The 21,410-nt window shown below is 39.7% G+C and overlaps 2 protein-coding genes across 7 annotated transcripts in view; one reads left to right on the forward strand and one right to left on the reverse strand.

Moving 5' to 3' along the window:
- Positions 1-14,887, reverse strand: part of kgua (Guanylate kinase) — a 36,618-nt gene extending 21,731 nt beyond the window's left edge. Inside the window, exons 1-2 of one of the 3 annotated variants that reach the window (XM_014190929.3) lie at positions 14,688-14,887; positions 14,389-14,476 (exon numbers count right to left, since the gene is read on the reverse strand). Coding sequence is in view for 2 of the 3 variants with exons in the window: in XM_014190925.3 (XP_014046400.1) it covers positions 13,313-13,346 (34 nt within the window). In the remaining variant the exon portion in view is untranslated. Of the gene's footprint in view, positions 1-13,312; positions 13,451-14,272; positions 14,477-14,687 lie in introns of those variants that run through there. The other 2 variants (XM_014190928.3, XM_014190925.3) reach the window with 2 other exon arrangements.
- Positions 1-21,410, forward strand: part of LOC106599867 (multiple myeloma tumor-associated protein 2 homolog) — a 43,475-nt gene that overhangs the window by 12,319 nt on the left and 9,746 nt on the right. For 3 of the 4 annotated variants that reach the window (XM_082973456.1, XM_082973455.1, XM_082973454.1), the window contains exons 2-5: positions 17,009-17,162; positions 17,248-17,293; positions 17,604-17,686; positions 17,986-18,058. In XM_082973456.1, coding sequence (XP_082829582.1) covers positions 17,020-17,162; positions 17,248-17,293; positions 17,604-17,686; positions 17,986-18,058 — 345 coding nt within the window. In that variant the 5' untranslated portion in view covers positions 17,009-17,019. Of the gene's footprint in view, positions 1-13,458; positions 14,053-17,008; positions 17,163-17,247; positions 17,294-17,603; positions 17,687-17,985; positions 18,059-21,410 lie in introns of those variants that run through there. The other variant, XM_014191216.3, reaches the window with a different exon arrangement.

A 21,410-nucleotide genomic window follows, 5' to 3' on the forward strand; every position in this document is an offset into this window, starting at 1 on the left:
CATAAATTTGAAGATTCCATCTCCAACTACACCAGTCATTCTCGTTTACCTTTGACTCCATTTCAGTGAGTTCCTTCTCCTGCTTTGCAACCTGAATTTTCAATGTTGCGTTGTGCTGCTTCACAGTTTTTACTTTCTTAGAATTGAAATGAATTGATTTCTTCAGGTTAACGATACTGATAGTGTTCTTTTTCACCAAATCCATGATGTCATCTGCGCTCTCTTTGATTTTAGCCGTGAGGATGCAGACAATGTCCTGTAGCTGGCTCATTGATGGTTCACTTTTCAGCTTCTTTGGAAGTTGTTCCTTGGTTGGGGTATTCGGGTATGAATCACATTCACCCCTTTTTTTACACTGCAAGCATATGAGTGAGTTTCAACAATGCCTCTTTTCTCCTTGGAAGTTACAACATCCATCTCAGCAACAGTTTGGTCATATCCTGATTCCATGCTACTAGCTATGAAGACGTTAGCAGGCTAACTACTCACGCTGAAACTTTTCGATAGCTAGCTTGTTCGTTGGAAATCATCAAAACTATATTTCAAATGGTTCGATTAATTATAAGATTATTCAAAATAGCTACATTGTATGGTTAGATATCATTTTTTTGTGAAAAAACAAATTGCAACTGCAGTTTAAAACTATAAACTTTCTGATAAAACCCTAAAATTGTTCCTCAGCTAGAAATGTTACACCCTCTCATGCCGCCATCTTGAGCGCCCCCCTTTGCAGGCTCTTGGCATTCTCTCAATTAGCTTCATGAGGTAATCACCTGGAATGCATTTCAATTAACAGGTGTGCCTTGTGAAAAGTTAATTTGTGGAATTTCTTTCCTTCTTTATGCGTTTGAGCCATTCAGTTCTCTTGTGACAAGGTAGGGATGGTATACAGAAGATAGCCCTTTTGGTGAAAGACCTATTATGGCAAGAACAGCTCAAATAAGCAAAGAATAACAACAGTCCATCATTACTTTAGACATGGAGGTCAGTCAATCCAGAAAATATCAAGAACTTTGAAAGTTTCTTCAAGTGCAGTCGCAAAAACCATCAAGCCCTATGATGAAACTGTCTGAAGACCGCCACAGGAAAGGAAGACCCAGAGTTACCTCTGCTGCAGGGGATAAGTTCATTAGTTACCAGCCTCAGAAATTGCTGACACCTCAACATCAACTGTTCAGAGGAGACTGTGTGAGTCAGTCCTTCATAGTTGAATTGCTGCAAAGAAACCACTACTAAAGGACACCAATAAGAAGCAGACTTGCTTGGGTCATGAAACACGAGAAATGGACATTAGACATGTGGAAATCTATCCTTTGGTCTGATGAGTCCAAATTTGAGATTTTTGGTTCAAACAGTCGTGGCTTTGTGAGATGCAGAATAGATAAACGGATGATCTCCACATGTGTGGTTCCCACTGTGAAGCATGGAGGTGGTGTGATGGTGCTTTGCTGGGGACACTGTCTGCGATTTATTTAGAATTCAAGGCACACTTAATCAGCATGGCTACCACAGCATTCTGCAACGATACGCCATTCCATTTGGTTTGCACTTAGTCGGACTATACTTTGTTTCTCAACAGGACAATGATTCCACACACCTCCAGCCTGTGTAAGGGCTATTTGACCAAGAAGGAGAGTGGATGAGTGCTGCATCAGATGACCTGGCCTCTACAATCACCCAACCTCAACCCAATTGAGATGGTTTGGGATGAGCTGGACCGCAGAGTGAAGCTGCTTGAGCGAATGCCAAGAGTGTGCAAAGCTGTCATCAAGGCAAAGGGTGGCTACTTTGAAGATTATAAAATATATTTTGAATTGTTAAACACTTTTTTTGATTACTACATGATTCCTTGTGTCATTTCATAGTTTTGATGTCTTCTATTATTCTACAATGTAGGAAATAGTAAATAAAGAAAAACCTTGAACGAGTAGGTGTTCTAAAACTTTTGCCCAGTAGTGTGTGTGTGTGTGTGTGTGTGTGTGTGTGTGTGTGTGTGTGTGTGTGTGTGTGTGTATATACACACAGTGGCTTGCAAAAGTATTCACCCCCTTGGTGTTTTTCCTATTTTGTTGCATTACAACCTGTAATTGAAATGTATTTTTTATTTGAATTTCATGTAATGGACATACACAAAATAGTCAAAAAATCAGGGGGGAAAAAAAGAACAAAACTTGTTCAAAAAATAAACAGAAAAGTGGTGCGTGCATATATATTCACCCACATTGCCATGAAGCCCCTAAATAAGATCTGGTGCAACCAATTACCTTCAGAAGTCACATTATTTAACTAATTAAGTCCACCTGTGTGCAATCTAAGTGTCACATGAGCTCAGTATATATACACACACACACCTGTCTGAAAGGCTGCCTAGTCTGCAACACCACTAACTAAGCAAGGGGCACCACCAAGCAAGCAGCACTATGAAGACCAAGGAGCCCTCCAAACAGGTCAGGGACAAAGTTGAAGTACAGATCAGGGTTGGGTTATAAAAAAATATCCGAAACGTTGAACATCCCACGGAGTACCATTAAATCCGTCATTAAAACAAATAAATTGAAAGAATATGGCACCACAACAAACCTGCCAAGAGAGAAGGCCGCCTACCAAAACTCATGGACCAGGCAAGGAGTGAATTAATCAGAGGCAACAATGGCAGAGGCAACTAAAGAAAACCCTGAAGGAGCTGCAAAGCTCCACAGCGGAGATTGGAGTATCTGTCCATAGGACCACTTTAAGCTATACACTCCACAGAGCTGAGCTTTACGGAAGGCATGTGGGAGACTCCTCAAAACATATGGAAGAAGGTCTTCTGGTCAGATGACACTAAAATTGAGCTTTTTGGCCATCAAGTAAAATGCTATGTCTGGCGCAAACCCAACACCTCTCATCACCATCCCCACAGTGAAGCATGGTGGTGGCAGCATCATGCTGTGGGGATGTTTTTCCATCGGCAGGGACTGGGAAACTGGTCAGAATTGAAGGAATGATGGATGGTGCTAAATACAGGGAAATTCTTGAGGGAAACCTGTTTGTCTTCCAGAGATTTTGACTGGGATGGAGGTTCACCTTCCAGTAGGACAATGATCCTTAGCATACTGCTAAAGCAACACTTGAGTGGTTTAAGGGGAAACATTTAAAAGGTCTTGGAATGGCCTAGTCAAAGCCCAGATCTCAATCCATTTGAGAATCTGTGATATGACTTAAATTGCTGTACACCAGCAGAACCCATCCAACTTGGAGCTGAAGCAATTTTGCCTTGAAGAACGGGCAAAATCCCAGTGGCTAGATGTGACAGGCTTAGAGAGACATACCCCAAGATACTTGCAGCTAATTGCTGCAAAAGGTGGCTCTACAAAGTATTGAAGTAGTTCTGTTTTTTTGTTCTCGTTTCACAAAGTGGTAGGCAAAGTGGTAGGCATCGTCAAAGTGGTAGGCATGTTGTGTAAATCAAAAATATAAAACACATCACCCTTAAACAATTAACTCTTATTTTGCCTATAGACAAAGCTTTCCCTTTGAAAAAATGGCAGCATGACTTACTAGGCCTGTTTTCTGTCTCTACTGTATGAAATCAAAGGGAGAAAAAAAATACATTACAAATAAAAAGTGCTTCTTAGCTTGGATAACCTGTGGCTCTTCATCTCCCAATCGCGTACATAGTGAACAGTCACAGTGAGGTAGCTTTGAGTTGCTCTGGGAGGTCCAACTATCAGTGGAGAGATCTAGATAGGCTGCCTGTGTCAATTCATTTTCAGTTTCTCTCCGTGATGTTTCATAGTGTTTGGAAATTACTTTGCTGCTGAAATGTGTGCAGGAGGGGACATTGTAACCCGGTTAACTTTTTCTCATCAGGTGACGAAATCCCGAGGCAGTAACCACCGAATATGGCTATGAATACTCCCACTGCTTTCGTTATTTCTTTGTTTTTCTGAATTTGTCACAAATTGTTGATGGAAGGCAGCAGCGAGAGATTGTTGTGTTTTCGCTAATGATTGGACTCTCCTTGCTCCAGTTCCACCTGCAAGGGATACGGCCGGGTGATGGCCACGTAAATGAGACATCATGTTAGGAGCGTTTCCACTCGAGTAGCCGACAGTGGCAAAGCAATGATTGCAGACTCTACTTTGTTTTATGGTCTTCTTACACACGTCATCGTATTGAACGCTGAATCCAAAATGTTCCCACACAGCGGATTTGAAAGACGTTGGTTCCTCTTCAAATTTGCTTCTCTCTGTCTCGCTAGCCATTGTCACGTTGGAGCTGAGATATAATTTGTTTTTAGTTTCCCCTCTCTTTATGGGGCTCCTTTAGGGAGATTTTCTACTGAGATGTCATTGCAAATTGTCCATTAGTTGTTTAAGGGGGAGGGGGTCACGGTCACTACATTGAGACATTGCTGTGGCGTAAAGTTTGTCAGCCCCCAGGAGTAGAGGTTGACCGATTATGATTTTTCAATACCGATTATTGGAAGACCAAAAAAAAACGATACCGATTACGTCGGCTGATTAAAAAAAAAATATATATACGTTTTTATAATAATGACAATTACAACAATACTGAATGAACACTTATTTTAACTTAATACATCAATAAAATCAATTTAGCCTCATAAATAATGAAACATGTTCAATTTGGTTTAAATAATGCAAAAACAAAGTGTTGGAGAAGTAAAAGTGCAATATGTGCCATGTAAAAAAGCTAACGTTTAAGTTCCTTGCTCAGAACATATGAAAGCTGGTGGTTCCTTTTAACATGAGTCTTCAATATTCCCAGGTAAGAAGTTTTAGGGTGTAGTTATTATAGGACTATTTCTCTCTATACCATTTTGTATTTCATATACCTTTGACTATTGGATGTTCTTATAGGCACTTTAGTATTGCCAGTGTAACAGTATAGCTTCCGTCCCTCTCCTCACCCCTACCTGGGCTCGAACCAGGAACACATCGACAACAGCCAACCTCGAAGCATCGTTACCCAACGCTCCACAAAAGCCGCGGCCCTTGCAGAGCAAGGGGAACAACTACTTCAATGTCTCAGAGCGAGTGACGTCACCGATTGAAACGCTATTAGCGCGCACCCCGCTAACTAGCTAGCAATTTCACATCGGTTACACCAGCCTAATCTCGGAGTTGATAGGCTTGAAGTCATAAACAGCTCAATGCTTGAAGCACAGAGAAGAGCTGCTGGCAAACGCACAAAAATGCTGTTTGAATGAATGCTTACGAGCCTGCTGCTGCCTACCACCGCTCAGTCAGACTGCTCTATCAAATCATAGACTTATAGCATAACACACAGAAATACGAGCCGTAGGTCATTAATATGGTCAAATCCGAAAACTATCGAAAACAAAACATTCCGTGAAATACGGAACCGTTCTGTATTTTATCTAACGGGTGACATCCATAAGTCTAAATATTCCTGTTACATTGCACAACCTTCAATGTTATGTCCTAATTACATAAAATTCTGGCAAATTAGTTCGCAACGAGCCAGGCGACCCAAACTGTTGCATATACCCTGACACTGCGTGCACTGAACGCAAGAGAAGTGACACAATTTCCCTAGTTTAATATTGCCTGCTAACCTAGATTTCTTTTAACTAAATATGCAGTTTTAAAAATATATATACTTCTGTGTATTGATTTTAAGAAAGGCATTGATGTTTAGGTACATTCGTGCAACGATTGTGCTTTTTTCGCAAATGCGCTTTTGTTAAATCATCCCCCGTTTGGTGAAGTTGGCTGTCTTTGTTAGGAAGAAATAGTCTTCACGCAACGAGCCAGGTTGCCCAAACTGCTGCATATACCCTGACTGTTGCACAGAACGCAAGAGAAGTGACACAATTTCCCTATTTAAAAGAAATTAATGTTAGCAGGCAATATTAACCAAATATGCAGGTTTAAAAATATATACTCGTGTATTGATTTTAAGAAAGGCGTTGATGTTTAGGTACACATTGGTGCAACGACAGTGCTTTTTTTCACGAATGCGCTTGTTAAATCACCCGTTTGGAGAAGTAGGCTGTGATTCAATGATAAATTAATAGGCACCACATCGATTATATACAAAGCAGGACACGCTAGATAAACTAGTAATATCATCAACCATGTGCAGTTAACTAGTGATTATGTTTAGATTGATAGTTTTTTATAAGATATGTTTAATGCTAGCTAGCACCTTACCGTGGCTCCTTGCTGCACTCGTATAACAGGTAGTCAGCCTGCCACGCAGTCTCCTTGTGGAGTGCAATGTAATCGGCCATGATCGGTGTCCAAAAATGCAGATTACCGATTGTTATGAAAAAACTGAACTCGTACTTTTAGATGACTATAAACCAAATCGAAACTATGTAGAAATGATAAATGGGCCTACATTCAGTTTGACTGTATACAGTTCTCTAATAATCATTGAAATGAAAGCCAGACAGTCAGGGAGCATCGATAATTCTCAAAACTATGGATAGAAGAATATTTTTTTACAAATTGGGACAGTCAGGAAATAACACATTTTCAGAGCGGCCGTCCGGACCTCGTTGAAGACCGAATGCAAAATGAGTTTGAAAATTATAAACCAATCATGCAAAACACAAAAACTCAGACGAGCAATTATCTATCATACAACAGTCTACATACCACAGCCTATTCCATTACTATTAAACATTGCAAACATATAAAGACCTAGCCTATATCTCATAAATTACTAAATAAGGCCTATTCATACCACAAAATAGGTATATTGCATCTCACTCTTAAACGACCATACCATCTATGCATTGCTAGTCTATAGGCTACTTACTGAACAGTCAGTGGGTTAGGGTAGATGTCCAAAAATAACACATTTACATTTTTTTACATTTACATTTACATCATTTAGCAGACGCTCTTATCCAGAGCGACTTACAGTAGTGAATGCATACATTTCATACAATTTCATACATTTTTTTTTTTTTTTTATGTGCTGGCCCCCCGTGGGAATCGAACCCACAACCCTGGTGTTGCAAACACCATGCTCTACCAACTGAGCTACAGGGAAGGCTGGGAACACTCCATGCGGATGACGTGTTATATTTAGCTATAGTGCTGCCTCCTCCGCATAAATCTATAGATGCTAATTTAAAGGAACTAGACATATCTGCAGAAAAAGGAGTTTGTAATTTCCATACTTTTTTATTTCTCTCTCTATGTAATAGGCTAATCAGACCTTAGAAACCCAGCTTCAGCTTAACCCAATCCTCGGCTCACCCCCTACAAGAAAGATCCATGCACTGAGGTTTTTCCTGACAACTGCGGGTGACAGGCATTCATTCATTCTCCACCACCTCTTGAATATTTAAACCCCAAACAAAATGGACAGCTCCTTTCAATGCCAGAATCAGAGTAATGGGCTTGACTCTGGGATGTAAAGAGTCAGACTATTTTCTGTCCATATGTTGTGACAGACTGGATACAAACCATATTGTTAATGTCATGCCTAATAAAGTAACCGCACCATTGCCCATCCATATAAATCTAGCTGGGTCTAGATCTAGCTTTTTCTTACTTGCAATCAGAATACCAACCAGAAATTGTGAATTTCCAAAGAAGGTGACAAGTTAGTGAAAATAATCTTTAACACATTCTACGGATGCACGATATATCAGTAAGCATATCGGAATCGTCCGACATTAGCAAAAAATGCCAACATCGGCATGAAGTCTAGTTTAACGCCGATGTGAAAAACCGATGTCAAAGCTGACGTGCATACCTATATAAAGTAGGTAGATGACGTAATGACGCCACGAAAAATACAGCGCTACACAGAACAAAAGCAGAAAAATACTTTTAACAAAGTATGAAAGAGTAAGAACATTTCAGCGAGACAACTAAGAATAAAATCCATTAATGCCAAGATAATGGTATTCATTGCCCTTGACAACAAACCGTTCTCTGTCGTGGATGATGTTGGCTTTTGCCAACTGGTCGAGCACCTCGAGCCCCAGTACACACTACCAAGTAGGTGCTATTTTTCAGATGTTGCCCTACCGGAGTTACACATTGTTGAAACGCACATCTATGAGCTACTTGCTATGGGCGTCACTGCTATTAGCTTCACGACTGACATTTGGATCAGCGATGTCAGCCTCATGAGCATGCTGAGTCTGACAGCACAGTGGGTCGACAAGGACTTTGTACTGAGGAAAGCCGTATTGCATACTCAAGAATGTGCTGGTTTTCATACCGCTGCTGCCATTTCAATGGCATTTGAGAACATGAACACTCCTAGCGCCATTTGAACAACTGACTCAAGAAATAAGCTAATCAACTGCGCCTGCAGCAGACGTGATACCCTCTGTCATGGCATTGAAACGCCTTCAACAAAACTACCGACACAGACCGTGGGTCTAACTTGCAAAAGTACTCGAGGCTGTGAACAAGCGATTCAGTGGCAGTCTCTCTGAGCCTCTTTACTGTGTCGCCACCATGCTCGATGCTAGGTACAAGGACCTCTACTTCGATGCAGACAAGAAACAGGGTTTACGTGAAATGTTAGACACAGCTGGACAAGATACACGGACACAGTGACAGAGCGCACCGAGGAAGAGAGGCCACAGACATAAAGAGCTGAAACTTCACTGCTTGACATGTATGATGAAATCCTGGTTGAGACTGAACAACGAAACAGCACAGCAAAGTAATAGGTTTTGATTATGTTTTACTGGTAATGGGGACATACATAAAAGCCAACAAAATAACATTTTGGTCAGTGTGTGTTTCAACCATTTAACTGTTCTTGAATGCTTATAAAAAGGCCACAAATGTTAAATATCGATTATCAGGGGGGGGTTTTTGCAAGGAAAATATTGGATATCGGCCAAAATGTCATATCGGTGCATCCCTAACACATTCCAAAAGAATTGGGTCTACAACATCACCATACATAGGTTGAGCCTATAAGATTTCCGTAACACCTCAAGGCACCACTTTTCAAATGTGACAGAAAACAAGGTGCATGCGAGTTGACTACAGGCATGGGATAAAGCTAATTCAAAAGGTTACAAGAAACAGTCTGCATGCCATTACAGATTTGGCATTAGGTTTACTAGGACATATGCGTTCCACAGCATGTGATCGGTCTTTGCCAGACAGTGACCAACCTTTCATCATGTAAAATCAGTTGGCTCTTAAAATTTCATTAGGCTAATTGGTAGTTAATGCAGTCAGAAATATGAACAAAGTGTTCAGTCATGTAAGATATTCCACGTGTGTAGGCTCTATACATCTTTGTACATTTAGCCTTTATTTAACTAGGCATGTCAGTTAAGGACAAATTCTTATTTACAATGACGGTCTACCAGGGAACAGTGGCTTCAGGGGCAGAACGACAGCTTGGGGATTCGATCCAGCAACCTTTTGGTTACTGGCCCAACGCTCTAACCACTAGGCTACCTGCCGCCCCAAAAAAAGGAGGTGTCGTAGAATTACAACATTTATGTTAATCACATTACTTTTATATTAGAATGTAATCCTATATTAGTACATTCACACTGTCTTTTTTTCTGACAGCAAACAGAATTGGGTTCTTAGAACTATCATGAGTCTGTTAACGCTGACAGTAGATTTACGATGGCTTGGTGATAACCTAAAGACTGCATTCCATTCTAAGATTAGTGTCTGTGTGCCTGTCTGTCGGTGCCAGGGAGACCCAATCTCCAGTTTATTTATCCCATATGGAAGATGAACACTGGACTTAATCATTTGAGGGAATGACCTAGTGTCCTAGGTTACATTAGTATTTCTGTATATATAAAAAAATAATCTGTAAATTAACTAGAGACAGATATTTGGCGGCATGTAAATCTTGATGTTTGTTGCATGAGATCACAATGTACCCTTTTGTATAATTTCTATATCTGTTCTTCGTCACAAGGACTCAGGAACACTATAAAGTTGTAACCTAACCCTGTTTATTTGGGCTTGAAGTCTACACCATTGGGTGACCGTTAACACTCCATTACTGAAGTAATAAATAAAGTTAAATTGTTTTGAAGAAATCTAATAGTGTCATTCGATTAGAATAATTCCACCAGAGGATATGCTTAAAACCTCTCTAGGGTAGGTGGGACGAAATCGTCCCATCTACTCAACAGCCAGTGGAATCCCGTGGCGCGTTATTCAAATACCTTAGAAATGCTATTACTTCAATTTCTCAAACATATGACTATTTTACACCATTTTAAAGACAAGACTCTCGTTAATCTAACCACACTGTCCGATTTCAAAAAGGCTTTACAACAAAAGCAAAACATTAGATTATGTCAGCAGAGTACCCAGCCAGAAATAATCAGACACCCATTTTTCAAGCTAGCATATAATGTCACATAAACCCAAACCACAGCTAAATGCAGCACTAACCTTTGATGATCTTCATCAGATGACAATCCTAGGACATTATGTTATACAATACATGCATGTTTTGTTCAATCAAGTTCATATTTATATCAAAAACCAGCTTTTTACATTAGCATGTGACGTTCAGAACTAGCAAAATAATCCATAGTTATGTTCAAATATCCTCTGTTTTGTTCGTGCGTTCAAGACACTATCCGAAGGGTGACGCGCCTGGCGCGTTTCGTGACAAAAATTCTAAATATTCCATTACCGTACTTCTAAGCATGTCAACCGCTGTTTAAAATCTATTTTTATGCTATTTTTCTCGTAAAAAAGCGATAATATTCCGACCGGGAAACTCTGTTTACGTTCAAAGACAGAGAAAAGAAAAACATGGTGTCGCCTCGTGCACGCGCCTCAGTCTCATTGTCCTCTGATCGACCACCATCCAAATGCGCTAATGTTTTTCAGCCAGGGCCTGCAAAGACATCATTCAGCGGTTTGCCGCCTTCTGAGAGCCTATGGGAGCCGTTGGAAGTGTCACGTTACAGCAGAGATACTCAGTTTTCAATAAAGAGAGTGTAGAAGCCCAATAAATGGTCAGAGACGGCACTTCCTGTAAGGAATCTTCTCAGGTTTTTGCCTGCCATATGAGTTCTGTTATACTCACAGACACCATTCAAACAGTTTTAGAAACTTTAGGGTGTTTTCTATCCAAAGTCAATAATTATATGCATATTCTAGTTTCTGGGCAGTAGTAATAACCAGATTAAATCGGGTACGTATTTTATCCGGCCGTGCAAATACTGCCCCCTATCCCCAACAGGTATTAACTTTAAAAATCAGGGGTGAAAGTATATTTAATTTCTTCCCAGTACAGGGACTTCCTATGTTTGCACGTGCTTTTATTTAAACATTTTATGGGCCTAATAATAGAATTACATATAGAATCCCTATTAATTTAATAGTCAAGATTTGTTGTTTAACTTTTAAAATGTATTAGCCTACCTTTTAATGTGTCAAACACAACCAGTCATGATGTTCTCATCTGATAGTCAGTTACTTCAGAAGGCTCATGTAGACTACCAGCACACATTACTCAGGGACGGCGGAATTTCAAGTGGGGGGGAATAGTTTAAGCCTCATTTAGATTTGTTTCTGCTTATAATTTATGACATTTGGTAGGCTATTTTTTTTTCTTGTCTATAATTAGATATATTCAGCTTATCTGCTGTCATTACTTGATGCTCGTCTAGAACAGGGTTTTCCGAACTCGGTCCTGGGGCCCCCGGGAGTCGCGTTAATGCAGAATTCTGCGTTTTTCATGCAGAGAAAAAAAAAGAATGCATAAGATATCTTGCTGCCTTTTGTAAACGCAGATAAAAAAAAATGCTTCTTATTGTCATTTCTGCTCAGCATCAGACTAATGTTGTGCTTCAGTTATACTTCTCCACTTGGATGAGAAATCACAAACTGACATTCTATCATCAGACAGCACTGACTGATATGTAGCTACTTTTCTCAGTGTTTCTCTGGTAAAATTAACTTAGGAAATGTAGTTGGCTACATTCTTTCTATGATAAACATTAGAAATATGATCGCAATGCAAAAAATACATTGCTTTTTCATTGTAAGCTCATTTACTTGTGTAAACTGTTAGCGTTGCACTTCTGTTTTTATGAAAATGTAGTTATTTTCTGCCGAACGTGTTGCACTAATGCATTTTCTGTTAAGGAAAAAATGCATGTGAAGTGGTTTCAAATGAAGGTCTGCATTTTGAAAATGCTAATTTCTGAACTCCTAACCTGACCCCTTACAATACACAGCTGATTAAAATACTCAAAGCTTGATGATGAGACGGTTATTTGAATCAGCTGTGTAGTTTCGTTTTTTTGGTCCTAGCTCATGCACCCAGTGGGGGCCCCAGGACCGAGTTAGGGAAACCCCGGTCTAGAATACTAAATAAAGCCTTGCTCACCAGAATGTCATAAATCGATAGAATTATCAATGCATCATCAACAATCTAGTTGACGTCGGAAAAGTGTTTTCATTTCCTCTTCACTCACGGAGCGAGGGCATTTTAGGGACCAGGGAGATTTCCATATGACATCAGTTTGACCGGTTAAGGAACTGAAAAGATGTGAAAACGAGCCAACATGTCTCTTATAGTATTTCACTCATTCATTAGGCCTAAACAAGTCTTGCAACCTGAATTGATGCGTACACTGCTGTCCACGCACTTATCTCTGCCTTGGCAAAATGTCTGTGTTACCATTGAACCACACCACATTTTGGAGCGTATTCCAGATCTATTTGTGAATTTTTCATGCGACTTACATGCGGTAATGATAAATAGTCAAATAGATTCCAAGAGAACTGTAGACTGCATACCCCCACTATTGCTCTTGCCGATACTTCATACCAAACCGTTCCATCTTATTTTCCCCCCTGACAATAATCTAAAAACCATATTGCATGGGAAGGTCTTAGAATCCATATTATATGCAGTTAAAATAAGGCACTTGTTTCCATTCAACAACAAAGTAGACAAAAGCAGCCAATCCAGGTCCAATCTGTACTAACAATCAGTTTTCCTTTTCTCACCATATTGTCCCCTATAATAAAAATCACAGGCATGCTGGCTTTCTAGAAACATCCAAGTTGAAGCCAGCTTAACGTTGACACCCAATTTAGGCACCACTTATAATATCTATAGAAGGTTGGACTTCTAATAACTGTGTGGGAGAGGATAGATAATTATGTAAACAAGACATTTTAAACTTAATTAAAAAGCAAACATCAACTTCTGTCAAATGGAACACGGATTGACCAATGTTTATGGCCTGTGTGAGACTGGCTAACTAGCGTCTTCAGTGATGAGAGGGAAACAGCAGGGCTATTGACACCTTTTATAGACCAGCGGTCAAAAGAGTATATCATCCTACCTGAGAAGAGCCTGAAGAAATACCTCATATACATCTGCAATGACTGCGGTCCAAGATCTCAATAATGTCTCCAAGGCGTCTTCTCCATATTCTGTCCACCTTGTGTGAGAGCATTACAGATCGAGTTTGACGTCATCATCACGAGCCAAATAAACGAGTAATTCGTGAGCGTTTAGACTGCATGCTATACACAGACTTCCACAGCTCGTTTGGCAATCTACAACCAAAGCAATGTTTTAAAGCGGACAGAGAAAATAATCGAATTGTTTGATTAACGTATTTTACAGTGGTAGCAGATTTAGCATTACGAACTGTGCGTAATGAACGCCCCCAGCTAAATTAGCCATCTGCGCGCATGCTGATCGTGCAAACGCCCGAGAAACAAAGCAGTTTGCAACCGTGGTGTACTTAGTTTTTTCAAAAGTTTAGCTAGCTTACATTTCTTCAAAATACTAAAGGCTACTCAACGTGCTTCTAACGTTAGCTTGCTATATAATCAAAGTACTCGCTTTCTCGCAGGAGGCGAACGAGGAAGAGAACCAACCTGGCAGGACAGTCAGAAGGAAACTCTGGATGCAGAACAATACAGGGCCTAGTGCGCACGTGTAAACAAGCCTTTCATCTTTATTAAAACTCTGAAATAATGTTTGGTGCCTCGAGATCTGGGGGTGTAAGGGGAGGGCAAGACCAGTTCAACTGGGACGATGTGAAAGGCGATAAACACAGGGAAAACTACCTCGGTAAGTGGAGTAAAATGGGGCATCCATCGTCAACGACAGTGCGGTGCTACAGTAGCTGTCTAGTTCACTATATTCGCCTTGCGAATTACTAGCCAACTGTTAAATAAATCGGTCAATTTTATACTAGTTAGATGCGTGTAAGTGCCAATGTATAATCAATAATGTAGCTAGCAATAGTAACGTTAGCTTGTAAACATTTCTCAATGCCACGTTTTCTTACCTTTTTCCTTATTGTAGTCCTTCATTACATTGCTTGTGAGTAACTCAATATCCGCCTGAAACTTACTTTTGGTAAACCTAGTTATGTCGAACTTGAGTCAAACGCACACAACTGACCTCATTATTTAATACTGGCAAGGTCCATGGAGAGCAGCACGCACTCGGCTGCAGTTGGTCGGGGAATGTGATGCTGCCAGCTACGTACCTAGTAGGCGCACAGATATAGCTTGCTATGAGATATGAAGTAACCATAAATACACACACTATACTGAAATATAAACGCAACAATTTCATTGATTTTACTGAGTTACAGTTCATGAGGAAATCATTCAAATGAAATAAATGCACTAGGCCCTAATCTATGGATTGCACATGTCTGGGAATACAAATATGCATCTGTTGGTCAGATACAGTACCTTAAAAGAATGGGCCTCAGGATTTCGTCACTGTATGTTTGTGTATTCAAATTGCCGTTGATAAAATGCAATCTTGTTCGTTGTCCGTAGTTTATGCCAGCCCATACCATAACCCCAATCTGTCCCCAAAATTGACATCTGCAATCTTCTCGGCCATATACGTGATCTGAGGTTGTGAGGCAGGTTGGATGTACTGCCACATTTTCTGAAACGTGTTGGAGGCGGTTTATGGTAGAATAATTAACATTAAATTATCTGGCAACAGTTATGGCGGGCACTCCTGCAGTCAGCATGCCAATTGCGCACTCCCTCAAAACTTGAGCCATCTGTGGCATTGTGTTGTATGTCAAAACTGCACATTTTAGTGGCCATTTTAGTGCACCTGTGTAATGATCATGCTGTTTAATCAGTTTCTTGATATGCCGCACCTGTCTGGTGGATGGATTATCTTGGCAAAGGACAAGTGCTCACGAACAGGGATGTAAACAAATTTGTGCACAGCATTTGAGAGAAATACGATTTTTGTGTGTATTGAACATTTTTGGGATCTTTTATTTCAGCTCATGAAGCATGGCACCAATACTTTACATGTTGTGTTTATATTTTTGTTCAGTGTACATGGCCAAAAGTATGTGGACAGTCCATCAAATGAGTGGATTCGGCTATTTCAGCCACACCTGAAATCGAGCATCCAGCTATGCAATCTCCATAGACAAATGTTGGCAGTGGAATGGCCTATACTGAAGAGCTCAGTGACTTTCAATTTTGTACCGTCATAGGATGCCACCTTTTCAACAAGTCAAATGTCTGCCCTGCTAGTGCTGGTATTGTGAAGTAGATATGTCTAGGAGCAACAACGGCACAGCCGCGAAGTGGTAGGCCACACAAGCTCACAGAACAGGACCGCTGAAGAGCGTAAAAATCGTCTGTCCTTGGTTGCAACACTCACTACCGAGTTCCAAACTGACGTTGCGTCTGGAAGAATGTTCAGCACAAGAACTGTTCGGGAGCTTCATGAAATGGGTTTCCATGGCCGAGCAGCCGCATGCAAGCCTAAGATCACCATGCGCAATGCCAAGCATCGGCAGGAGTGGTGTAAAGCTCGCCGCCATTGAACTCTGGAGCAGTGGAAACACGTTTCCTTGGCGTGATGAATTACGCTTCACCATCTGGGTTTGGCGGATGCCAGGAGAATGCTACCTGCACCAATGCATAGTTCCAACTGTAAAGTTTGGTGGAGGAGGAATAATGATCTAGGGCTGTTTTTCATGGTTTAGCTAGGCCCCTTTGTTTCAGTGGAGGGGAATCTTAACGCGACAACATATGTCATTCTAGATGAATGTGCTTCCAACTTCGTGGCAACAGTTTGGGGAAAGCCCTTTCCTGTTTCAATATGACAATGCCCCCATGCACAAAGCAAGGTCCATACTTAAATGGTTTGTTGAGATCAGTGTGGAAGAACTTGACTGGCCTGCACACAGCCCTGACCTCAACCCCATCGAACACCTTTGGGATGAATTGCAACACTGACTGTGAGCCAGGCCTAATCGCCCAACATAAGTCCCCGACCTCACTAATTATCTTGTGGCTGAATGGAAGTCCCCACAGGTGTGTTCCAACATGTGGAAAGCCTTCCCAGAAGAGTGGAGGCTGTTATAGCAGCAAAGGGGGGACCATCTCTATATTAATGTCCATGATTTTGGAATGAGATGTTTGATGAGCAGGTGTCCACATACAGTACTTCTGGCCATGTATGTATGTGTGTGTAATGTATGTATGAATTGACTGACTTGAAACGCTGTACAATTTTGAGATGTTCTCCAAATTAATACACCGGTGACGTAAAATCTTAGAAAAATAGTTATCAACACTGCAGCCTGTTGCAAAATCTTAGATTTTTAGATATCACCCTGAGTAAGAATAGTTATGATAATCACTTCTGTGTTTGGAAAATCAAACATAATTAAACTTGATGTATAAGTTCATTATTAAAGCCATGTCACTTTAACCATATCTACATGTACATACTACCTCAATCAGCCCGACTAACTGGTGTCTGTATTTAGCCTCGCTACTGTATATAGCCTTGCTACTGTTATTTTTCACTGTCTTTTTAATGTTGTTTTTATTTCTTTACTTACCTATTGTTCACCTAATATATTTTTTGCTGTATCTGTTAGAGCCTGTAAGTAGTAAGCATTTCACTGTAAGGTCTACACCTGTTGTATTCTGCGCACGTGACAAATAAACTTTGATTTGATTTGGGCATGCATGCTTGCATTTTAAGTATAGTTACATCCCTGTTATTGTATCATCCCCAGGGAACTCTCTTATGGCACCAGTGGGGCGATGGCAGAAAGGCAAAGATCTGACGTGGTATGCCAAAGACAAAAAAGGCGCTGTCAAGCCTATGTCAAGAGAAGAGGAGCTTGCCACTGTGAAAGCAGCAGAGCAAGAGGCACTGATGGCTGCCCTGTAAGAGGAACATCACACAAAAATAAGAACCTTACAGAAATATTTGAATAAAATGTCAAGTTAATGTCTTATTCTGTGTTCTCAGAGGCCACAAGAATATAAAGAGACAACCAACTGGCCTGACCAAAGAGGTGCTACTTTTTTTCCTTCAGTGTTTTTGAGACACATTTGTATTATGTGCTAGATTGTATGTTTTGGATCACAATCATGTCTTTGTTTTATAGTATCACAACTGCATTAGAACAGGGAAGATAACGTTTCAAAAAATCACATTTATTTATTTAATAAAAAAGAATATATGTTTTGCAGTTGTCACAGTGATTTACAGTAACTAGACCAGATCCCAAATAGCAAGCATAATCCATTTCCAATCAAATTTGATCATACATTTTAGGGATGAGAACATGATTGCTTTAATTCCAATTGCAATGTGCCCAACAGGACCTTTCAGATGTGTGCAGGAGGGAGGATGCGGAAGCTGAGGACAGAGATGTGGATAGAGTCTCAGGCCTTGGAAGCTCTGGGTAACTGACTGCTATTTGCAAAAGTGTTAGGTTCTGATTATGTATTACAGTAGGAGATTTCACCAACAAGCGATGAATGGTTTTGGAGCCACTATGGCACTTGAGTTGTTTATGTATCCTCAGTTTAGAGATGTTTATTTTCTAAGCAATGTTGCTCTTTAGACTCTATTTTTGTAGGAACATAGATGAATCCATGGCTGAGTATCCCCTTAAAATTTCAAATGGAGAAAGAAAGTGCTTGCCGTATTGGATTGGAGCTGTACTAGTTGAGTATTTATTCATATGTTTTCTGTCATCAGTGCAACGTCACGGAAAATGGTGTTCTCCCAAAAGGAGAAGGAAGCTGCCAAAATTGGCTTGACAGTCTTCACAGTAAGTTTATTTTCATGCTCTCTGTGTAGATACATCCAAACTCAGTTTAGCTATCCAGTATAGTACACAACAACGTGTTGGTGTGTTAATCCATTTGTGTTAGCTACACATTTGTATCCCAGTGGCGTTTAAGATCAGGGAAGACACTTTTTTATTTTTTATTTATGAGCATGACTGTATTTCTATTACAGCATATTGGATGACTGTCATTCATATTCCATTCCCCCAGCTCAATATATCATCGATAGGTTTAGGCTACTACATAATACTTGAATTTGCCCTGTATCCATCATGAGGTTGTTACAACCTAGCCTACAAATGAAAGTTTGAGAGACAAATTGGTGTAATCAAGGTGACAGACAATGATGCATTCAATACCTAGCCTGCATCTAGCTGATCTGGGGCGTAATCATTAGTCCAAACAGTTGCAAAATGTTCAGTTTTGCAACTAAAATGAGTTTCTATTGGACAAATTCAGGTAGGTCCATCCCGTTTCGTTCCGTTTGCTTCCATTTAAGAAATCCACGATTCTAAAATGGATTGTCTACTCGGGAAAACAGGGTGATGAAGGAGTTAGAGCTGGACATACAAAGTCGTAGCATGCATGAAAATGTAATATTTTCTGAGATTCCTGAAGACGCATCCAATAATCCAGAGGGCATGATTAGAGAATTCATGGAATCCACCTTGAAACTTCCTCTAGAGACTGTAAACAAGGTGTCTTTCCACCGTGTACACAGACTTGGAGCTCGGCGAAACAAGACCAAGGGTACCCGACCGATCATTCCAAAATTTGAACACCACCAACAAAAGGAGCTGATCAAAAGCAGGGGAAAGGGGCTTAAAGGGAGCAAATTCGGTCTCAATGACCAATTTCCACAGGAGATAAACAAACGTCGCAAGAGACTGTATCCTGTACAGAGGCAACAGAGGGAGAGGGGTAAGCGTGCCTTTCTCATTGTGGACAAACGCTTTATAGATGGACAGCTATTCCGAGACAGCTCCATAACACTGTGGCTGTACAAAATTCTACAGGGACTTCAGGTTACGAAAAAAAAGAAAGTAACGTTATGGGAACTGTAAAAATATCTGAACACTGAAGTGGATATGAACACACACGTATTCAATTACATGTTCACTTAAACATACGGACTAATACATATACACTTGATCTCGCTCTCTTTCTTTTTTCTCTTCTCTCCCTCTCACCTCTCTCTCGATTGTCGAACTGTTCTATAATTGAATGTTTCTTGTTAATATTTTCTGTCTTTATCTACATGTTTACAACAAGCAAGGGGAAGATCTCAGAATAGGGACATTGGGGAATAATAACATTGTATGGGATACATTTGTACTGTAGTGAAGCCGTCTCTATAGTAATGCGAGGTCTCTTTCATGATCATGTGAAACGTCAATTGCTATGGAAGTGCTGGGATGTGTTTTTCAATGATGTTAAAGGTAAATATGATGCAACTATGATGGTGATACAATATGGATTACAATTATCATCATGAATATTAAGGCTATACGCACTACATGTTACACACAGACACTTAACCCCGCCATTTTGCATGGTTATTATTTATTTGGACATCACACATACAGACATCGTACACACTCACTAAATCACATCCAATATCATACACATCAACTTACTTAGATTTACTACACACATAATATCTTGTCTCAATTTTCTAACATCTGTGACATTGGCTTACAGACAGGGGCATAGAACCTTTTTTTTTTTTTTTTAATCTAAATATCAGACATTTGAACGCTCTAGTTTTGACTGTCATAATACCTCTGATGGCAGTAACTTTACAAGCACTAATTATTATCAATTTAGACTGAGAATAGTATCTAGTTATGGTAAGGGTGAAATAAGTATAGCCAGTTATAATTGTAACGGTTTAGCAGATTATTAAAAAAAAGATCAGTCTTTATGTGGCTAAAAGAAAAGGAATATAACATATACTGTTTACAGGAAACTCACTCTACATCCTTAGATGAAGTTGCGTGGAAAAAATAATGGCGTGGTGAAATAATTTTCTGTCATGGATGAAGGAACTCAAAAGGTGTGATGATATTAATTTAACAAAAATGAATGTGCAAATAGTTAGGAATGATTCGCAAGGAAGGTGGATATTTTTGAATATGAAAGTGGACGAAAAAGAGATTTGGCTCATTAATCTATATGATCCAAATCAGGATGACCCATACTTCTTTGAAAATATTTATACCAATTTATTGAACTTACAGGAAACAAATTATCAAATCATTATGGTAGGAGACTATAACACAGTGTTAAGTACCTCAATGGACCGTAAGGGAAATCACTCTACAAACTATCATCACCGTGCCCTTAAGGAAATCACAAATATTATGGACACATTAGAAATAGTGGATATTTGAAGACTAAAAAACCCAGACCTAGTGAGATATACATGAAGGAGACTTAATCAAGCTAGTCGTCTTGACTACTTTCTTGTCTCTTTCATCAAAGGTTAAAAAAGTTTTAATAGGAGATAGAATGCGATCGGATCATCATCTAATTTGCCTTCACATAACTCTTATAGAATTTCCATGTGGACGGGTATATTGGAAATTTAATCAAAGTTTACTGGAGGACAACTTATTTTAATCTAAGACAAAATCATTTATAACCATTTTTCCAGTATAATATAGGAACAGCAAATACACTTACTGTTTGGGATACCTTTTAAATGTACCTTCAGAGGTCATTCAATTCAATATTCATCAATAATAAAAAAGCAGTTTCTGGCTAAAGAGACAAGACTAACAAGGGAAATACATGAACTAATAGTACAGGTAGATACAAAATAAGTTAGAGGAAAAACAAAACACTTGAACTTATTCAAGAACAATCTAATATAATCTATTACAAAAATAAAGCAAACTGGATGGAATATGTTGAAAAATGCACACAATTCTTCCTGAATCTCCAACACAGGAACGCTAACAAAAATAATTTGCAGAAACTCGTTACTGAAGATGGAGTCATCTATGATTCTCCGAATGATGTTTTAAAAGGGGAAGCTAAACATTTTAAGCAGATGTTCTCTTTTCCGTCTCATCCTCTCCCACTGAATGAAGATTACGGTTAGGAATTCTTTCCAAATAATATAAAAAATTGAAAATGAACAAATGTACAGAAAAATCAGTGCGAAGGCCAAATTACAGAGAACTTTGAGGCTATTAAATCCTTTGTCTGGAGAAACCCCAGGGCTTGATGGCATACCGGTAGAAGTATATCAAGCCTTTTTTTATATACTCAACTCCATTGTTAGCTTGTTTTAACTACTCCTATAGAAATGGTAGTCTGTCAGGTACT

Source organism: Salmo salar, chromosome 03, assembly GCF_965601325.2.
Source record: "Salmo salar chromosome 03, fSalSal1, whole genome shotgun sequence".
Lineage (NCBI taxonomy): Eukaryota > Metazoa > Chordata > Actinopteri > Salmoniformes > Salmonidae > Salmo > Salmo salar.